The sequence below is a fragment of the Mustelus asterias genome, chromosome 2 (assembly GCF_964213995.1).
Source record: "Mustelus asterias chromosome 2, sMusAst1.hap1.1, whole genome shotgun sequence".
NCBI lineage: Eukaryota > Metazoa > Chordata > Chondrichthyes > Carcharhiniformes > Triakidae > Mustelus > Mustelus asterias.
In genome coordinates, this window is record NC_135802.1 from 156,485,786 (window position 1) to 156,506,484 (window position 20,699).

A 20,699-nucleotide genomic window follows, 5' to 3' on the forward strand; every position below is an offset into this window, starting at 1 on the left:
TTGTTTATGTCTGAGAGGCAGACAAGCAGGGCGAGTCACAGGTGCGTAATTACTGTTGGTGCATACTTCAGTTGAGCATCAGTGAGATTGAAAGACTTGCCTCACAGTGAATTAACCATATGCCTGCTGAATACCGGGTCATAGCTTTGCTGTAACAAGATATCTACATGGAACATATCCACTAGATGGGCTGAAACATAGAAATGTAGAAGATAGGAGCAGGAGGAGGCCATTCGGCCCTTCGAGCCTGCGCCACCATTCATCACGATCGTGGCTGATTGTCCAACTCAATAGCCTAATCCTGCTTTCTCCCCATAACCTTTGATCCCTTCGACCCCAAGTGCGATATCCAGCCGCCTGTTGAATACATTCAATGTTTTGGCACCAACTATTTCCTGTGGTAATGAATTCCACAGACTCACCACTCTTTGGGTGAAGAAATGTCTCCTCATCTCTGTCCTATTTGGTCTACCCCGAATCCTCAGACTGTGACCCCTGGTTCTGGACTCCCCCCACCATCGGGAACATCCTTCCTGCATCTATCCTGTCTAGTCCTGTTAGAATTTTATAAGTCTCTATGAGATCCCCCTCCCTCATTCGTCTGAACTCCAGCGAAAACAATCCTAACCTAGTCAATCTCTCCTCATACATCAGTCCCGCCATTCCCGGAATCAGACTGAAGGGCTTCCTTCTCTGCCTGTTGATTCCATGGGCTGAATTTTTGCTCCTTACCCGGAAGACAGGGTCAAAGGTGGGAGGTGAAGCCCTGAGTGACACAATGGCGGAGAAAGAGGTCGCCGCCAAGTCAACCGTTAAAGATAGTGGCCGAGCCCCAATTGCTCACACCCCAATCAGTGCCCTCTCACCTTAACATTGCTGATGCTGCAACATCAGGGGATACAACACCTCAATGGCACAGTGCCTTCAAAGACTGGGGAGCTGGATTAACATTCAGGGGGTTGAGTTTTCTTTGGAGCACCAGTGAGCTCATGGCCGCGAGAGAGGCCATAGTCACTGATGGAACCCTCTGTGGGCTATCAGAGGGGCACCACCCACAGAAGCTGCTGGGAGGCAGCCGGGATTCACTGGGTGGTCTCCCCAAACGACAGAGGGCCTTTATGATGCCCTCGGAGGTGGGAAGTGCTGCTTAAAATTGGCCACCTAAGTGACTCAATTGCCTCCCACCAGGCTTCCCGCCACTGGAAATATGGAATGGCGGCAGGGAGACATTGGAATTCCCTCTCCTCTCCCAGCCCATCACCAATGGACCAAGAAAGCTCAACCCCCTGACTCCAAAACGGTTTGAAGTGAGCTCGATGTAGACAAATGTGGCTGCTGTTCTGTGCAGAGGGAGAACTGGCAAAGAACAAAGAATCTTTTGATCTTTTGTTTTCACTTCCTTTATGAGTATTGGCCAAGCCATTTATTGATTGCAAGTGTTGAGAAGCCAAAACAGTCACTTTCTTTGTGTTCAACCACGTCTTTCTGTTTCATTTTGCCATTTTTGAAAGTGTGGGAGATAAGGGAGTTCACTGGATGTGTTCCCATGTTATATTGATGACTTGAATTGCTTCCCAGTTCGTTCAAATGGATTTAATTATGCCTATTAACTATTCCAAGCCACTAAAGCAAGATAAGGCAGGGGTTGGGTGTGTGCATGGCAGGACAGACTGACAATAAACTACAAAGGGTTGTGAACAAAGCCCAGTCCATCACTCAATCCAGCCTCCCATCCATTGACTCTGTCTACACTTCCCGCTGCCTCAGCAAAGCAGCCAGCATAATTAAGGACCCCACACGCCCCGGACATTCTCTCTTCCAACTTCTTCCGTCGGGAAAAAGATACAAAAGTCTGACTCTTCCCTGCTGCCATCAGACGTTTGAATGGACTTACCTTGCATTAAGTTGACCTTTCTCTACACCCTAGCTATGACTGTAACACTACACTCTGCACTCTCTCCTTTCCTTTTTTGTTATTCATTTGTGGGACATGGGCGTCGCTACCTGGCCAGCATTTATTGCCCATCCTTCCCTATGTACGGTGTGCTTTGTCAGTTTTGCGACTTCTTGCAAGCTGTGCCCAGCATACCTTCTAATTCTATCTTTTACACTTGTTCTATGCTTCTAAAACTTCATTCTACATTCTACACTCTCTCCTTTCCTTCTCTATGAGTGGTATGCTTTGTCCGTATAGCACGCAAGTAGCAATACTTTTCACCATATACTAATACGTGACAATAATAAATCAAATCAAATCAAATGAGGTAACTATTGTCAGACATTTCCAGTTATATACACATGGAACATGGGGGAATATTTTGTATCCTTATAAAGTGTTTATGTGGACAATGGTGCTATTCATAGCAAGTGTGAGGGGAGTGGGGGGAATTGGGGCAAGCAAAAGGTCAGCCTTTAGGATTCATGTGGCTACTTGATGAGGGGCGGATGATCTTGGGGAAGTGGGGGAAGGAGCTGGTGATCGGGTGGAGGGAGGGGGTGGGGGGGAGGTGAGGGTGGGGTAGGGAAGTGCCGACCATGATTGGATGTGGGGAGCGGAGCCCTGAGACTTCTCTGGTGAGGGGGAGGTTTACTCAGGTTCTGATTGGGTGTGAGTTAGGGTGATTGGCCATGGTAAATTGCCCCTTAGTGTCAGGGGGATTAGCAGGGTAAATATGTGGGGTTACAGGGATAGGGCCTGGGTGGGATTGTTGTCGGTGCAGGCTTGATGGGCCGAATGGCCTCCTTCTGCACTGTAGGGATTCTATGATTCTATTTTCTTATATCAGCTTTAATGGGGATACTGGCAACCTCAAAGATAAACTTGCTCTGTTTGACTAGCATGTCATTAAACTCCAGACATATATTTATTTCTTCATGTTTGTGTAACTCCATAAGCAGCATGGATTTTTAACTGGGGAATTTCCTGGCCATTGGCCACATTAAACCCGAGCAAGTTAGCATTGTTGTCTTGTAAAAACACACAAGAAGCTTCCGGCTCTATTCCAATCATGCCGATATGAATGTGTTCTATCACAGTTAGAATTTGAATTGCTGTTACTGTTATAATCATCCCGTGGGGAAAGTACTCCATTGACTGTTTAACTGCGTGTTGCTTTTGATTGTAACGATTTTAAAGGGCGACACGGCAGCACGGTGGTTAGCACTGATGCCTCACAGCGCCAGGGACCCAGGTTCAATTCCGGCCTTGGGTCTGTGCGGAGTCTGCACATTCTCCCTGTGTCTGCGTGGGTTTCCTCCGGGTGCTCCGATTTCGCCCCACACTCCAAAGATGTGCTGGTGAGGTGGATTGGCCATGCTAAATTGCCCCTTAGTGCCCCAGGATATGTAGGTTAGATGGGATTAGCCTTGGTAAATATGTAGGGATACAGGGATAGGGCATGGGTAAGATGCTCAGAGAGTCGGTATAGACTTAATGGGCCAAATGGCCTCTTCGTCACTGTAGGGATTCCATGATTCTTCAGAAGGTCTTCTCCCAGAAGTTAACATCCTGCCTCTGTATATTCTGTGTCCCTATTGGAGTCTATCTGATCTCCAATCTTTGCTGTGATAGTGTTATCATACGTAAGAAATCCATTTGATTTGATTTATGATTGTCACATGTATTGGGATACAGAAAAAAGTATTGTTTCTTGTGTGCTATTCAAACAAAGAACACCGTTCATAGAGTACGTAGGGGAGAAGGAAAGGAGAGGGTGCAGAATGGGTTGTTACAGTCATAGCTAGGGTGTAGAGAAAGATCAACTTAATATGAGGTAGGTCCATTCACAAGTCTGATAGCAGCAGGGATTGTGAATCCTGGACTATGAAAGGATTAGTTTTCTTATTCAAAACCCATTGGGCAGGATTCTCCCTCCCACCCCCCCCAACTCCCCCGCTGCATGTACCGTGGAGGCAGCTTGCTATTGGCTGCCGATGCGATCTTTTGGCCCACCAGTGTTTACGCCATTTTGCATGGAACAACCCGTCTTGCCGCAGGGGATTCTGTTGCGGGGGGGGGGGAATCACCTTCGGCAGGTCTGGAAGATCCCGCCAGTCGGAAGAACTGGAAAATCCCACCCATTGTGTTTTTAAAAAAAGATATATGGGCACTTGAGGGACTGTGACCTACAGTGCCAGAGACCAAGAGGTGGAAAGTGGGAGTAGGTTGATTGGCTGTTTTCCGCAGGCCCGGACATGATGGGCTGAATGGCCATCCTCCTGTGCTGTGAGTTTCTATGTTGCATTTACTCAATGCATAAGCTTCTGCCAACAGAGTGCCTGCAACCCATGGAACCAACCGTAGGAAAGTTACACCACACAAAGAGGCCATTCAGCCTGTCGAATCCGTGCTAGCCTGAAGATAAATTTTTAAAACTAGCTGTCCATTCTAATCCTACCTTCCAGCACTCAGACCGTAGCCTTGTAGGTTACAGCACTTTAGACATAGATCCAAGTACCTATGAAATGTTTTGAGGGTTCCTCCCTCCATTGCTAAACCGGGCAATGAATTCCAAACATCCACTACCCTGCGGGTGAAGATAGTTTTTATTATGTTCGCTCCAATCCTTCTGCCTGTCGCTTACCAGTGTCCTCAGTAATTAATCTCTCCAATAGGGGAAACAAGTCTTCACTTGTCCACTCTATCCAGGCCCCTCACAATGTTGCATACCTCAATCTTGCGCTGCCAAGTAGGGTGGTGGAGGCAGGCACGCTGACATCGTTCAAGACTTACCTGGGTAGTCACATGAGCAGCCTGGGAATGGAGGGATACAAACGATTGGTCTAGTTGGACCAAGGAGCGGCACAGGCTTGGAGGGCCGAAGGGCCTGTTTCCTGTGCTGTACTGTTCTTTGTTCTTTGTTCAATCGGGTCGCTCCCTCACCCTGGATCCTCAGTTAAAAGGAAAGGAACTCGCAGTCTGTCCAATCTTTCCTCAGAGTTGCAATTTCCAAGCCCTGGCAGCAGTCTGTCTCACCTAATCTACTAAACTGTCCTGAATGCCATTCAATTTAATTAACATCCCACGAGAGGTGAATCTTCACAAGATGAAAAACTTCCAAGAAGTAAAAAGAATAACATTTCTCTGCAAATCACCAAAGATAATTGAGTAAAAGCTTCAGGATGTCTGGTGAGCATTGTAAGTAACCTAGGGGAGTGGGGAGATGAAATTCACAGATGAACTTTCCACAGCACCGGTGCACTGAATCAAAGAGATTTCAAGACAGATCCTAGCAACCTTGTTTTTGAAAAAGACAGTGTAGTTCTTTGTACACCATCTGTCATCATTTCTATTCACAAACAGAGCTCAAAGGAAGGGATACTGATGTGAGACAAAAGTCACAGCGTGGCACAGTGCTTAGCACTGCTGTCTCACAGCGCCAGGGACCCGGGTTCGATTCCCGGCTCGGGTCACTGTCTGTGCGGAGTCTGTACATTCTCCCCATGTCTGCGTGGGTTTCCTCCGGGTGCTCCGGTTTCCTCCCACAGTCCGAAAGACGTACTGGTTAGGTGCATTGACCGTGCTAAATTCTCCATCAGTGTACCCGAACAGGCGCCGGAGTGTGGTGATTAGGAGATTTTCACAGTGACTTCACTGCAGTGTTAATGTAAGCCTACTTGTGACACTAATAAATAAACTTTAAACTATAGAAAAACTTAACAAGATCATACCTGCTCCATAGTCACTAATGCAGAACATAAACAGCATTATCTATCCAACCATTAACTTAGAACCAGCCTCCCAACCAATGACACCGTCTACACTTCCTGCTGCCTCGGCAAAGCAGCCAGCATAATTAAGGACCCCACGCACCCCGGACATTCTCTCTTCCACCTTCTTCAGGAAAAAAAGGTACAAAAGTCTAAGGTCTCTGCTGCCGTCAGACTTTTGAATGGACTTACCTTGCATTAAGTTGATCTTTCTCTACACCCTAGCTATGACTGTAACACTACATTCTGCACTCTCTCCTTTCCTTCTCTATGAACGGTATGCTTTGTCTGTATAGCGCGCAAGAAACAATGCTTTTCACTGTATTAATACATGTGACAATAATAAATCAAATCAAATAAAATAAATCAAATAAATAATCAGTATTCAAATATAAAAGCATTGACATGAGGAATTAATAAACTTAAATGATATACAAAATGATGAGTTAAGAAGCAACTTTATTGTTTATTTTATTAGTCAACACTTGATCAATTGTTCCTTTCTCGGGGTGAATCTGGCTTCTTCCTTTAAGTTTCCATTGGCCTGCATGCTGGAATTTCAGAATGCAGGTAAAAGATTTTAAATGTTTTACACAGGAGTGGGTGGACATTTACACCCTCCTCCTCGCTGGAGCAGGGGGGCAGGTGTGGAGGAGGGTGTAGTGTGTATCATCAGGTGCCCTGCCCTTTGACCACTGACCTCCATTGGTATTTTACCAGTGACAGGGAGACCTGTGCTTGCAGGATCAGTTCTGAGAAGCTGAAATCACTATAACAGTCTCAACATCAAGCTGCCAAGGGGTAGGTTCAACCCGGCAAGGAGTGAGGGCAACAGCAGTTGCCCCATTTTCCCAGGGGTGCAGAATATAAAGCCAATGGTTGTATGGAGTGTTGACCAAAGTCATCTCCTCAGCTGGACATTGGTCTCAAGCAGGAACCTCCTCCTCCTCCAGCTTCCGTCCTCTGTGACTTGCCCTCCTTCTTACCGGAACTAAACTCACACTTTCAGTTACTTCAGTCCGCGCAGTTTTCCGAAGAAGTTCTCATTCCGCTTAACCAGGGTTTAGCATCCTGGTGACTCCACACCAGTGCCCGCACTCGCATTTATCCCGTCTACTTGCCCCCAAGCTTGTGCCACCCGCTGGGCACTGAGAGCAGAATATTCCGGTACAAAGCGCTCTGTCATGTGTTTCTGCTGCATCGGGCGTTTGTGGTCTGTGCTGTTGCACATGGATCATTCTCCATTGTGATGCACTGTGAGGAGGGGCGGCACGGTGGCACGGTGGTTAGCACTGCTGCCTCACAGTGCCAGGGACTCGGGGTTCAATTCCCGGCTTGGGTCACTGTCTGTGTGGATTCTGCACATTCTCCCCATGTCTGCGTGGGTTTCCTCCGGGTGCTCCAGTTTCCTCCCACAGTCCAAAGAGGTGTGGGTTAGGTTGATTGGCCATGCTAAATTGCCCCTAGTGTCAGGGGATTAAGAGGGTAAATATGTGGGGTTATGGGGATAGGGCCTGGGTGGGATTGTGGTCGGTGCAGACTCGATGGGCCGAATAGCCTCCTCCTGCACTGTAGGGATTCTATGATTTTATTCTATGATTAACAGGAAAGTGAATGCTGTAGCAATCTGCAAATTTAATACAATTAGTTCCACGCGTTAAATGACCGTGAATATGGAAGGCAGTAGTGGCCTGATTCCTTTGGAGAGCTGGTATTGCCATTCTCCGGATTGTCTATTTGTTCGACTGGCTGCTCCTGTTCTACTTACCCTCCGTAAGGCAGCTCCAAGCCGCCTCCACACGATCGCGCCATTATCCATCTCAGCCAATCGGTGGCACTGGACCCTCAGTTACCCACAGATGTGCATGCCAACCTATAGTTCCAAAGCATTACAAAATGGGCAACAGGGCAGCCCCTCTGGCCGGTGTAATGGCAGGCAGGAGGGCAAATAACATATGACGGGTGGCTAATAAATCAAATTAGTACCAACTCATGCACACCTATGTCCCCTTGCCCATCATCCTTTGCACCTACGCTGTTCATGCCAAGTTATCCCATATCCACCATGAGCAGACCTCGGGAATCATGGTGAGATGAAATGATATAAAGTTCTAAATCTATATTGCAGACTTCTCTCTCTCCAAATGCCATGTCCTAAGTGGGCATCAGTGACCATTGTTGGGCCATGGTTGTGCTTGGATAATACTACAGTGGTTTGCTATTGCCTTCTGGCTGACTGGGAGTCTCTTCCATTCTTACCACTTGCCATAGATGCATTGGAAGTATTTGCAGGTTGATGTTTAATCTCATAGAAATCATCATAGAAATCATAGAAACCCTACAGTACAGAAAGAGGCCATTCGGCCCATCGAGTCTGCACCGACCACAATCCCACCCAGCCCCTACCCCCATATCTACCCACTAATCCCTCCAACCTACGCATCTCAGGACTCTAAGGGGCAATTTTTAGCATGGCCAATCAACCTAACCCGCACATCTTTGGACTGTGGGAGGAAACCGGAGCACCCGGAGGAAACCCACGCAGTCACGAGGAGAATGTGCAAACTCCACACAGACAGTGACCCAAGCCAGAAATCGAACCCAGGTCCCTGGAGCTGTGAAGCAGCAGTGCTAACCACTGTGCTACCATGCCGCCCATCTGTTTGGCCATGTTATGAGCACACCTTCTGCGGTCAAATCCTGGAGTGGGAATTAAACCCAGAGCTTCTGGCTCAGAGGTAGGAATGCTACCGTGATGCCACATGACTGCCCGTTAAAGATTTTTTTAAAAACCTCATTCACAAAAGGACATTCAATACATTTAGATTCCTTCAAGTACTTAATCTCTTATAAAGACAGATATTTCCTTTAATTACTTAATCCCTTATGAATTTGTATTCAGAGCCCCAAATCAAAGACAGCTAATCAATTTTTAACCACTTAGAGTTGTCAATCAAGTTGTGAATTTACAGGCCCCACACACTGATATTAATGGGTTATGAAAATCAAGCAACACTAATCCTATAATGATAACCCTCAGGCTGAGGTCAGTAGTGACGAGTCAAATTGTAAGCAGTGTGGCAGCAGGCTTTCTTTCGCCAAAACTATTATAAAGAGCTTCGGGATTTAAATGACTTTACACTTTGACAGTTTCACTGAGCTCGTCCCCTTTTTACGCACAACCATGTCTAGTCTTAACAGTCCCAAAGGGGCAGCTGACCTCACCCAGAAGGGTACCTTCCCTCCCTAAATATTTCTGACAGCATTGGACCTTTTCCTTAAACGTCTAGAGCCCCCAAGTCATGAATTGTTTGTTTGAAGACAGTTATACCTTACCGTGTGCAGCTGCCTCTGTGCCAACTGCAATTCAGCCCCTCCCTACCTGGCGAGAGCAGTAGGTGTCATATTTGGAGGTGGGATCCCCAGAAACGGGGCTTTGGTGTCGTTTCGGCTAATCATAGAATCCCAACAGTGCAGAAGGAGGCCATTCGGCCCATCGAGCCTGCACCGACAACAATCCCACCCAGCCTCTATCCCCACGTAGTTACCCTGCTAATCCCCCTAAACTACATGTCTTGGGATACCAGGGGCAATTTAGCATGGTCAATCCACCTAACCTGCACATCTTTGGACTGTGGGAGGAAACCGGAGCACCCGGAGGAAACCCACGCAGACACTGGGAGAATGTTCAAACTCTGCACAGACAGTCACCCAAGCCGGGAATCGAACCCGGGTCCCTGGCGCTGTGAGGCAGCAGTGCTACCATGCCGCCCTAGAAGAAGGCCATTCAGCCCATCGGGTCTGCACCGATCACAATCCCACCCAGGCCCGATTCCTGTTATCCCACATATTTACCCTGCTAATCCCCCTGACATTAGGGTCAATTTAGCATGGCCAATCAACCTAACCCGCACATCTTTGGACTGTGGGAGGAAACCGGAGCACCCGGAGGAAACCCACCCAGACACGGGGAGAACGTGCAGACTCCACACAGACAGTGGCCCGAGGCCGGAATCGAACCCGGGTCCCTGGCGCTGTGAGGCAGCAGTGCTAACCACAGTGCCACCGAGGTACGGAGACCTTCCAGCTTTGTAAAACTTCACTTGAAAGCTGTTCTTTTCTTTCTGAAACCCTGAGGCCTTTTCCTTATTGAGTTTCTTGTAATCGTTTTGTGAATGTCATGCTCTGCTGAACAATTCACATTAAAAGTTTACGAATCTACCATTTCCTGCAGTGAATGGTGAGTGCAAGGGCACTGCAGATCTAATCGCCTGTGAGAGTTACAGGAAAACGGAATCTCCAGAACCAGTATCCGCTTATCGGAAAGGCAGAAGGAAAAGCAGAGAGGGATCCCGCAGCATAATCACAGTGTGACATGGTTTAATGGAGACAGTGAATAATGTTCTCCAATGGGTGGTCTTACATCGCTTCTACTTGGCATCACTTGGACTTCATGTAGTTGTTGACCAGCTGAACATTTTAAACTGTCTAAATTAATAGAGATCTTTTGCAATGCTCACAGTTTCACTGCTGTTGGGGTGTTAAACTGTTACTCGCTGACCTCTTGCCAAAAGGAGTTAGGATATGACTTTCGAGAGGCCACCGTTCTCAGCCCCTGACCTATCCCCGTATGGTGTAGGTCCCAGTACATCGGGCATGGGCTAACATTCAGATCATGATGGTTAGAAGTACTGCCTGTATCTACACCTGGGCAATGGGAGCACAGCGAAGATTTACCAGGCTGACTCTTGGGATGGCAGGTCTGTCACATGAGGAGAGACTGAGTCGGTTCACTGGAGTTTAGAAGAGTGAGAAGGGATCTCTGAGAAACTTCTAACAGAGTTACAAAATTCTAACAGAGTTACAGTCAGAAGTCTCACAACACCAGGTTAAATTCCAACAAGTTTATTTGGAAACCCACTCTCCGGAGCACTGCTCCTTCATCAGGTGAGTTAACTTGTGAATTCCATTCACCTGAGGAAGGGGCAACACTCTGAAAGCTCATGATTCCAAATAAACCTGTTGGACTTTAGCCTGGTGTTATGAGACTTCTTACTGTGTCCGCCCCAGTCCAGCATCTCCACATCATGGCTAACAGAGTTAGACAGGATAGATTCAGAAGGAATGCGATTAGGACGGCACAGTGGCACAATGGTTAGCACTGCTGCCTCGCAGCGCCAGGGACCCAGATTCAATTCCTGGCTTGGGTCACTCTCTGTGTGAAGTTTGCACATTCTCCCTGTGTCTGCGTGGGTTTCTTCTGGGTGCTCTGGTTACCTCCCACAGTTCGAAGATGTGCAGGTTAGGTTGATTGGTCATGGTAAATTGCCCCTTAGTATCAGGGGGACTAGCAGGATAAATACATGGGGTTGCAGGGATAGGGGCTGGGTGGGATTGTGGTCGGTGCAGGCTCGATGGGCTAAATGGCCTCCTTCTGCACTGTAGGGATTCGAAAAAAAATGTTCTCAATGGTGGGGGGAGTCCAGAACTAAGGAGTCATAGTTTGAGGATAAGGGATAAACCTTTTAAAACTGAGGTGAGGAGAAATTTCTTCACTCAGAGGGTGGTGAATGTGTGGAATTCACTCCCACAGAAAGTAGTTGAGGCCAAAACATTGTCTGATTTCAAGAAGAAATTTAGATATAGCTCTTGGGGCTAAAGGGATCAAGGGATATGGGAGGAAGGGGAGATTAGGATATTGAATTTGATGATCAGCCATGATCATAATGAATCGTGGAGCAGGCTCGAAGGGCCGAATAGCCTAGTCCTGCTTCTAGTTTCTATGTTGCTATGGTGTAAAATAGAAGCAAAACATGTGGCTGGATTTTATCCCACTCCCCTTGGTGTCGAGACGGGGCGGACTTGTAAAATGAAGCGGGAGGTCATTCTGCTGCCTTCCCGCCCGCAGCTCTACTACACAATGCTGGGAGAAGTGTTTCTGCTCAAAACTCCTCCCTCCCCCGGCACCATTATTGTGTCCCTGATCCCCTGCAGTCTTGCCGGTTTGGGTGAAAGCTGGACTCTCTTTGCATAAGATACGGAGGAGAACCCGCAGGCTGAACCCTCAGCACCTTCCACAACTAAGGGTATCTGATTCGGGACAGTGAATCAGCGTAGGCCCGCTGCCTGTTTCTTGGCTGCAGACGGGGGTGTGGATCAGAGAATAGGAACATGCCACAAAGTGACTGCTGATAATGGAGATAGATTGTTCCGGCCAGTGATATTCTAATCTTCAATATTGTTTCATGCAGTTTGCGAATTATATTTCTGCTCAGCATCTGTGTGAAAACGATGCTTATGAGAAAGGAATAAGAATGTAAAGGAGTAAGACTCTGTGCGGAATTTGCACATTCTCCCTGTGTCTGCATGGGTTTCCTCCGGGTGCTCCGGTTTCCTCCCACAGTCCAAAGATGCGCAGGCGAGGTTGATTGACCATGCTAGGTAGGGGAGACTAAATAGAGGTTTATAAAATGATGAAGGGGATAGATAGAGTGAACGTTCAAAGACTATTTCCTTGGGTGGATGGAGCTATTACAAGGGGGCAAACTAGAGGGTTCGTGGTGGGAGATATAGGAAGGATATCAGAGGTAGGTTCTTTACTCAGAGAGTGGTTGGGGTGTGGAATGGACTGCCTGCAGTGATAGTGGAGTCAGACACTTTAGGAACATTTAAGCGGTTATTGGATAGGCACATGGAGCACACCAAGATGATAGGGAGTGGGATAGCTTGATCTTGGTTTCAGATAAAGCTCGGCACAACATCGTGGGCCAAAGGGCCTGTTCTGTGGTGTACTGTTCTATGTTCTACGTTCTATGCTAAATTGACCCTAGCGTTGGGGGGATTAGCAGGATAAGTATATGGGGTTATGGGGATAGGGCCTGGGTGGGATTGATGCCGGTGCAGACTCGATGGGCCGAATGGCCTCCTTCTGCACTGTAGGGATTCTGTTTAAACATTCATGCATAAAGTCTGCTGATTGGAGGTTCCACCAGCATGGTGACACAGTGGTTAGCACTGCTGTCTCATAGCGCCAGGGACCCGGGTTCGATTCCCGGCTTGGGTCACTGTCTGTGTGGAGTTTGCACATTCTCCCCGTGTCTGCGTGGGTTTCCTCCGGGTGCTCCGGTTTCCTCCCACAGTCCAAAGATGTACGGGTTAGGTTGATTGGCCATGCTAAAATTGATACTTCAGTGTCAGTGGGATTAGCAGGGTGAATACATGGGGCTACGGGAATAGGGACTGGGTGGGATTGTGGTCGGTGCAGGCTCAATGGGCCGAATGGCCTCCTTCTGCACTGTAGGGATTCTATTAATTCAGCGCAAGAACATAAGAAATGGGAGCAGGAGTAGTCCATTCGGCCCATCAAACACATTCTATTCAGTGCGATCATGACTGATCTTCTGCCTCAACTCCACTTTCCTTCCCGCTCACCGATTCCCTGAGAGATCAAAAATGTGTCTATCTCAGCCTTGAGAACCTCAACCCTCTGGGGTAGAGAATTCCAAAGATTCACAACTCTCTGAGTGAAGTAATCTCTCCTCATCTCAGCCCCAAATGATCAGCCCCTTATCCTGAGGCTGTGCCCCGTGTTTTGATTTGATTTGATTTATTATTGTCACATGTATTAACATACAGTGAAAAGTGTTGTTTCTTGCGCCCTGTACAGACAAAGCATACCGTTCATAGAGTACATAGGGGAGAAGGAAAGGAGAGGGTGCAGAATGTAGTGTTAGAGTTGTAGCTAGGGTGTAGAGAAAGATCAACTTAATATATGATAAGCCCATTTCAAAAGTCTGACAGCAGCAGGGAAGAAGCTGTTCTTGAGTCGGTTGGTACGTGACCTCAGAATTTTGTGTCTTTTTCCCGACGGAAGAAAGTGGAAGAGAGAATGTCCGGGGTGTGTGGGATCCTTAATTATGCTGGCTGCTTTTCCGAGGCAGTGGGAAGTGTAGACGGAATCAGTGAATGGGAGGCTGGTTTGTGTGATAGACTGTGCTTTGTTCACGACCCTTTGTAGTTTCTTGCGGACTTGGGCAGAGCAGGAGCCAGACCAAGCTGTGATGCAACCAGAAAGAATGCTTTCTACGGCGCATCTGTTAAAGTTGGTGAGAGTCGTAGCTGACATGCCAAATTTTAGATTCTCCAACCAGTGGAAACAATGCCTCAGTGTCCACCCTTTCAAACGCCCTTCAGAATTTTGTAGGTTTCAATGGGATGAGTGTGTAAGTTTCATTCTGATACACAGAGGATGTAACTGTGTGTGTGACTTATGCATTAGATCTTCCTGTACCTTATTTCTCTTCTTTACACAGGAGCAGGGAATCCGAATTGTAAAATTGCCATAGTAATGGGCAGGACGGAAAACAAACGCTTTCCGAGGTAAGGAACAAATAGCTGGACATTTGGTCCAAATGCCACAGGGCGACCCGGTGGCACAGTGGTTAGCACTGCTGCCTCACAGCCTCACAGCCTCAACCGGAATCTTGGGTTCATGTCACACTACGTGTAACCCCCACTATTTGGCCTGAGCTTCCAAATTCCTACTAACTGGCTTGAGACAATTCACGCCTCTTTAACCTGTGATTATCCCTCTCTCCACTCGCACTGTCTGTACCTGTAAAGACTTGATTACCTGTAAAGACTCTCATTCCAACCATTATCTTGCAATTGTGTCTCTGTCTATATATGCCATGTTTGTGAACCCATCTCGCCACTCACCTGATGAAGGAGCAGCGCTCCGAAAGCTCGTGATTCCAAATAAACCTGTTGGACTTTAATCTGGTGTTGTGAGACTTCTTGCTGTGTCTCACAGCGCCAGGGACCTGAGTTCGATTCCTGGGCTTGGGTCACCCTCTGTGCGGAGTCTGTACGTTCTCCCCGTGTCTGCAGGGGGTTTCCTCCGGGTGCTCCGGTTTCCTCCGACAATCCAAAAGATGTGCTGGTTAGGTGCATTGGCCATGGTAAATTCTCCCTCAGTGTATCCGAACAGGCGCCGGAGTGTAGTGACTAGGGGATTTTCACAGTAACTTCATTGGTAATGTAAGCCTACTCATGACACTAATAAATTTTTTAAAAATACTTCTAAGACGCAAAAGGGTTTATTTCCAGTTTTGCTGCTAAAATACAGATGGGTGGAGAATATTGTAAAGCTCCCTCCTCACTTTCCAATTGCTGGACAGGAGGGGCTTGTGCAGGAAGTATGGGTGAGGATTTGTGCACTCGGACAGTGGGTTAATGAATTAGTCCTGCAGATGATACTCAAGAGGACAAAGTGGCAATCAGATGTAAAATGCGCAGAATATCGCAGGAGCGCAGGATGGAGCCTGTGGGCTGATATTTAGCATTCTTGCTGTAAAGGTTGGTGGAATCATAGAGAATCATAGATTGATACAATGCAGAAGGAGCCATTCTGCCCTCTGTGCCCATGCTAGCTCTTTTGTATCGTTATCCAATTAGTCCCACTCTTCCTCCACAGCCTTGTGAATTATTTTGTTCAAGCAATTATCTAGTTCTCTTTTGATTGCTGCGATTAATTCTGCTTCTACCACCCTGAGCACCAGAACTCATTGTGTTAAAATAGTGTTTCTTCAAGTTGTCTCTATTTCTTTTCTCAATCTCTGTGTCCCCTGTTCGCCTTCAGCCACTGGGGAAAAATGGGTCTCATTGAATCACGATGGTACAGAAGGAGGCCATTCGGCCCATCAAGCCTGCAGTGGCAACAATCCGACCCATGCCCTACCCCAGTAACCCCCACGTATTCACCCCACTAATCCCCCTGACACTAAGGGTCAATTTAGCACGGCCAATCCACCTAACCCACACAACTTTGGAGTGTGGGAGGAAACCGGAGCACCCGGAGGAAACCCACGCAGACACTGGGTGAATGTGCAAACTCCACACGGACAGTGACCTGAGGCCGGAATCGAACCCGGGTCCCTGGCGCTGTGAGGCAGCAGTGCTAACCACTGTGCCACCCGTGCCGCCCTCATTTACTCTGATCAAAAATGTTCATGTTGTTGAACACTTCTTGTCAAATCTCTTGTTAACCTTAAATAAAAAGAGGAAATGCTGGAAAAACCCAGCAAGGCCGGGCAGCGTCTGTGGAGAGCGAAACAGAGAGCATGCTTTTAGTTCAGTATGATTCTCCTTCAGTGCTCTGAAGAATAGTCGCATGGACTTGAAACATTAAACTCTGTTTCTCTCTCCACATATGCTTTGCTGGAATTTTCCAGCATTTTCTGCTTTTATTTCAGATTTCCAGTATCTGTAGTACTTTGCTTTAGTATTTACTCTTGTTAACCTTCTCTGATCTGAAGAGGGTAATTTACTTCTCCAGTCTCTCTATATAACTGGGGCAGAATTCTCCCAAAACAATTCGAAGTGTTGAATTCGCGTGAAAGTTGGAGTAATTCACGCTGTTTTTTTCAGTGGGAGTTCAGAGAAGAATCTCCCACACTCCGTGCAATGTAGAGGCCGCCAGTGCGAATATCATTAACTTTCAGGGGGCGGGGCCTATTCCCGCTGGAGAGGCTGAAACCAGCGCGCTGAGTGGGCCATTACGCATGCGCCGATCTGTCAATCGCTGGCCAGCCCCACAACCTCCGCAACGTCGGCTCTCCGACCCCCCCCACGGCCCGATCGCTGCCCCCCACCCCCCAACCATTCCCAGGCCCAACCCCCCCCCCCCCCCCGCCCCTCCTCCTGGCCCACCGCGGTCTCCAGCACCCCCCGCCCCCGACAATAACCCCTCCCCTGCAGTCCCGACCTCCCCCCCCCCGATGGACATTGCCAGGGTGCACATGGGAATTGGCACTTAGCCCTTTGGGCAGTGCCAGAGGCACAGGCTGGCACTGCCAGGGTGTCAATGCCCAAAGAGCATCCCCCCAGCCGCCCGACCCTCTGGGAGGTCCCAATTGCCTCCCCTTCACTCCAGCAGGGTCGGGCCGCTAGCTCCCCGAAATTGGGGAGCTAGTGTAATCCCTGCTGGAGTGAAACACTCAGGCGGGAAGGGAGACACTAGCGGGCCGGAGACCTCAGTCCTGGGTCCGCTAATGAGATTCAAATGATATTGAAGTGACCATTTGAATGGTCTGTGCGTCTCCCTGCCGATTTCCGGTGCGAGCAGACGCCGCTAGAAATCCAGCGCTGGGAGATGCAAACGAGATGTTTGATTGATGTTCTTTAGCTGTGACGTTCATAGGACAGTATTAGTTCATAGGACAGCAGAACCGGAACACCAGACTAGCACCCAGAGACCAGAGTTGCAGTTGATTTTTAACCCTTTTCTTGTGTCTTCCTGAAAAGGGAAAAACACAAACATTCTTTTTGTCTAGAACTGCCTTCTTTCAACTCACATCATACCGATAGTCTGGGATATAACTCACAGGAGATGGTCTCTGCTGAGATGGCAATCAGCCTCCATTACCTCTGCAAGAGATTAAAGTTCAGATGTTAGATTGCATTTCTTCTTTAGAAATGTCTTTGATGACAAAAAGTGTGGTATTCCGTTCTGTCCAGAATAGTTGGTCAAGTGGAATCCACATTGGAATTTTCCAGGAAAGTGGTTACTTTGCAGTCTTAGCCTGTTTTTGCTTGTACGTCCTTTTATAAAAAAACACGCCTTACTTAAAAGTTCAACATGTCCGTGAGTAATTTGTGGCTATGATCTGTTGTCGTGACATTATCATTCCAGTAAATCTCTGCGACAGTCTCTCTGAGGGCCTGGACATCTTTCCTACAGTGTGGCGATCTGGAATTGAACACAGTACTCCAGTTGAGGCCTAACTGGCGCTTTCTTTTTCAACGATTTAGCATAACTGAGGGTGGCACGGTAGCACAGTGGTTAGCACTGCTGCCTCACAGCTCCAGGGACCCAGGTTCGAATCCCGGTTTGGGCCACTGACTGTGTGGGGTTTGCACATTCTCCCCGTGTCTGCGTGGGTTTCCTCCGGGTGCTCCGGTTTCCTCCCACAGTCTGAAAGACGTGTTGGTTAGATGCATTGGCCATGCTAAATTCTCCCTCAGTGTACCCGAACAGGCACCGGAGTGTGGCGACTGGGGGATTTTCACAGTAACTTCATTACAATGTAAGCCTAGTTGTTACACTAATAAATAAAAACTTCCTTGCTTTTGTAACCTCACTATTAATAAAGTCACAATCTCATGTGCTTTTTTTTTAGAAAAAAACACAGCCTTCTCAACCTGACCTGCCACTGTCAAAGCTCCATGCACATACATCCCCAGGTTCCTGCAAGCCGTGCTTTGCAGTTTACACCAGGCTGGGATATAGGGGGGAATTTCCCATCTCACCTGCCATAGGAATTGCAGCGGGAGGGACACGGACCAGGCAAAGGTCCGTTGATCTCGGGACGGATTTTCCAGTCTTGGGGGCGAGCGAGGCCAGATAATCCCGCCCAACGTGTTTGCACTGCTTGGCTTAGAAATCATAGAAACCCTACAGTGCAGAAAGAGGCCATTCGGCCCATCAAGTCTGCACCGACCACAATCCCACCCATGCCCCACCCCCATATCCCTACATATTTAACTGCTAATATCTCTAACCTACACATCTCAGGACACTAAGGGGCAATTTTAGCATGGCCAATCAACCTAACCCCCATCTTTGGACTGTGGGAGGAAACCGGAGCACCCGGAGGAAACCCACGCAGACACGAGGAGAATGTGCAAACTCCACACAGACAGTGACCCGAGCCGGGAATCGAACCCAGGTCCCTGGAGCTGTGAAGCAGCAGAGCTAACCACTGTGCTACCGTGCCGCCCCGGCTTCATTTACATATTTCTGGCTTTGACGAGTGTAGAATCTGGTGTTAAATTTGTGAGTGGGATTTCACAAACACATCTTGATTGTTCAATTATAGATTTGTTCGGTAAATTTATGATGTTCCGCATTTGCTCCTTAGGCACAAGCAACACAGCATGATTCTTGTTCCCATGGACACACCAGGGGTAAAGGTCATCAGGCCCCTAAGAGTGTTTGGGTACGATGGTAAGAGACATCATCATTTATCTCAGTCAGATCCGTCTTCCTTTCAGAGTGACCATTAGAGTTCCTGATCTGGGCTGGGATGCCGGCATTCTCAGGGTGGGATTTTAGGGCCTCGTTCATCCCGCAAAATCCCGCCCGAGGTCAACGGACCTTCCCATTGTCCCTCCCATTGAGTGGGGAGATAGAAAAGGGTCCCGAGGGGCAATTTTTTCACACGGAGGATGGTGAGTGTCTGAAACAAGCTGCCCGAGGCAGTAGTAGAGGCGGGTACAATTTTGTCTTTTAAAAAGCATTACATGGGTAAGATGGGTATAGAGGGATATGGGCCAAACGTGGGCAATTGGGACAAGCTTGGTGGTAAAAACTAGGCGGCATTGGACAAGTTGGGCCGAAGGGCCTGTTTCCGTGCTGTAAATCTCTGTGACCATTGTCCGCCCCTTGCCCGCTCCAATTCCCGTGGCGGGCTGGGTGGTAAAACTCCAGGCTTAATGTTGAATTTGTGAAATGCATGATTAAATTGATAATTGGACACAGCTTTCCCCAGTTGGGGAAGGGTTAGGGGATCACTATTGAGAGAATATAAACCTGAAATTTTAAGTGATAATGGGTGAGGAAAAGAAGCCAGCCATTTCCAAAAAAGGGGCAACGAGAAAGTCCAGAAGAAGCCACCAAGCAAGGGCAGTGAAAAGAGGAGGGGATCCAGGAGATAGAGTTACTTCATCTACATCTACACATCAATGAAGCAGTTTTGCCCCGACGCTGGCATCTCATTCAAGGCTATGAATATTGCGAACCCATTCGCCAGTTATATTTCCGAGTGCATCGCGGGTGAGGCTTCTGGCCTGGCCCATGACAATAAGCGTGGTACCACCAGACCCCGCTGTGTGTCTGCTGCTGCCCGGGGAACTGACCAATCACGCCATGTTGGGGGGGGGGGGGGGGCAACCAGGATTAACACCATTAGCTCCAAGTAGAGCTCCCCATTATAATAATGAGTGCCAGGGGACCGGGGAATGGTTCGGGGGAGGGAGACGGACGGTGGGGTTGGATGAGGGGTACATACGTGGTGGCACAGAGATTGGGGGGCGTGGATGGATGGGGAGACTCTGTGACTTTGCTGTGCTGCCTCAGAAATAAACCTGGAGGCCCGGCCATCTTGAGATCCATTCTTCCTCAATGCCCAGTTATTGGATTTGACTGTGACTGGCATGTGATTGCAGTTAGGGAGGGAAAAACGAGGTATTGAGATGCCACTTGCCACTCTGGCATCAGCTTTGTGGTTTATTCCACATTTCTAATGGGGTCATTGTTACTGCTGGCCTCCTAGGGCAGGATTTTCTGGATGCTGGGGTTTTGCTATACTCCTAGTTCACCCATGACTTTGGGGTCAAATTCCTCTCCAACTCGATTTTCAAGTTTGCTGATGACACCACCGTAGTGGGTCAGATCTCAAACAATGATGAGACAGGGTACAAGAATGAGATAGAGAATCTGGTGAACTGGTGCGGCAACAATAATCTCTCCCTCAATGTCAACAAAACGAAGGAGATATTCAGCGACTTCAGGAAGCGCAGTGGAGAACATGCCCCTGTCTACATTAATGGGGACAAAGTAGAAATGGTCGAGAGCTTCAAGTTTTTAGGTGTCCAGATCACCAACAATCTGTCCTGGGCACCCCATGCCAACACTATAGTTAAGAAAGCCCACCAACACCTCTACTTTCTCAGAAGACTAAGGAAATTTGGCATGTCCGCTATGACTCTCACCAACTTTTACAAATGCACCATAGAAAGCATTCTTTCTGGTTGTTTCACAGCTTGGTATGGCTCCTCTTCTGCCCAAGACCACAAGAAACTACAGAGGGTCATGAACGAAGCCCAGTCCATCACTCAAACCAGCCTCCCGTCCATTGACACTGTCTACACTTCCCACTGCCTCAGAAAAGCATCCAGGATAATTAAGGGCCTCACACACCCCGGACATT

General features: G+C 48.1%; 1 protein-coding gene across 1 annotated transcript in view; it reads left to right on the forward strand.

Annotated features, from left to right (window-relative positions):
- The window catches only part of acad11 (acyl-CoA dehydrogenase family, member 11), a 122,188-nt gene that overhangs the window by 68,193 nt on the left and 33,296 nt on the right, over positions 1-20,699 (forward strand). Inside the window, 2 exon segments of the mRNA XM_078199437.1 lie at positions 14,022-14,088; positions 18,630-18,715. Coding sequence (XP_078055563.1) covers positions 14,022-14,088; positions 18,630-18,715 — 153 coding nt within the window.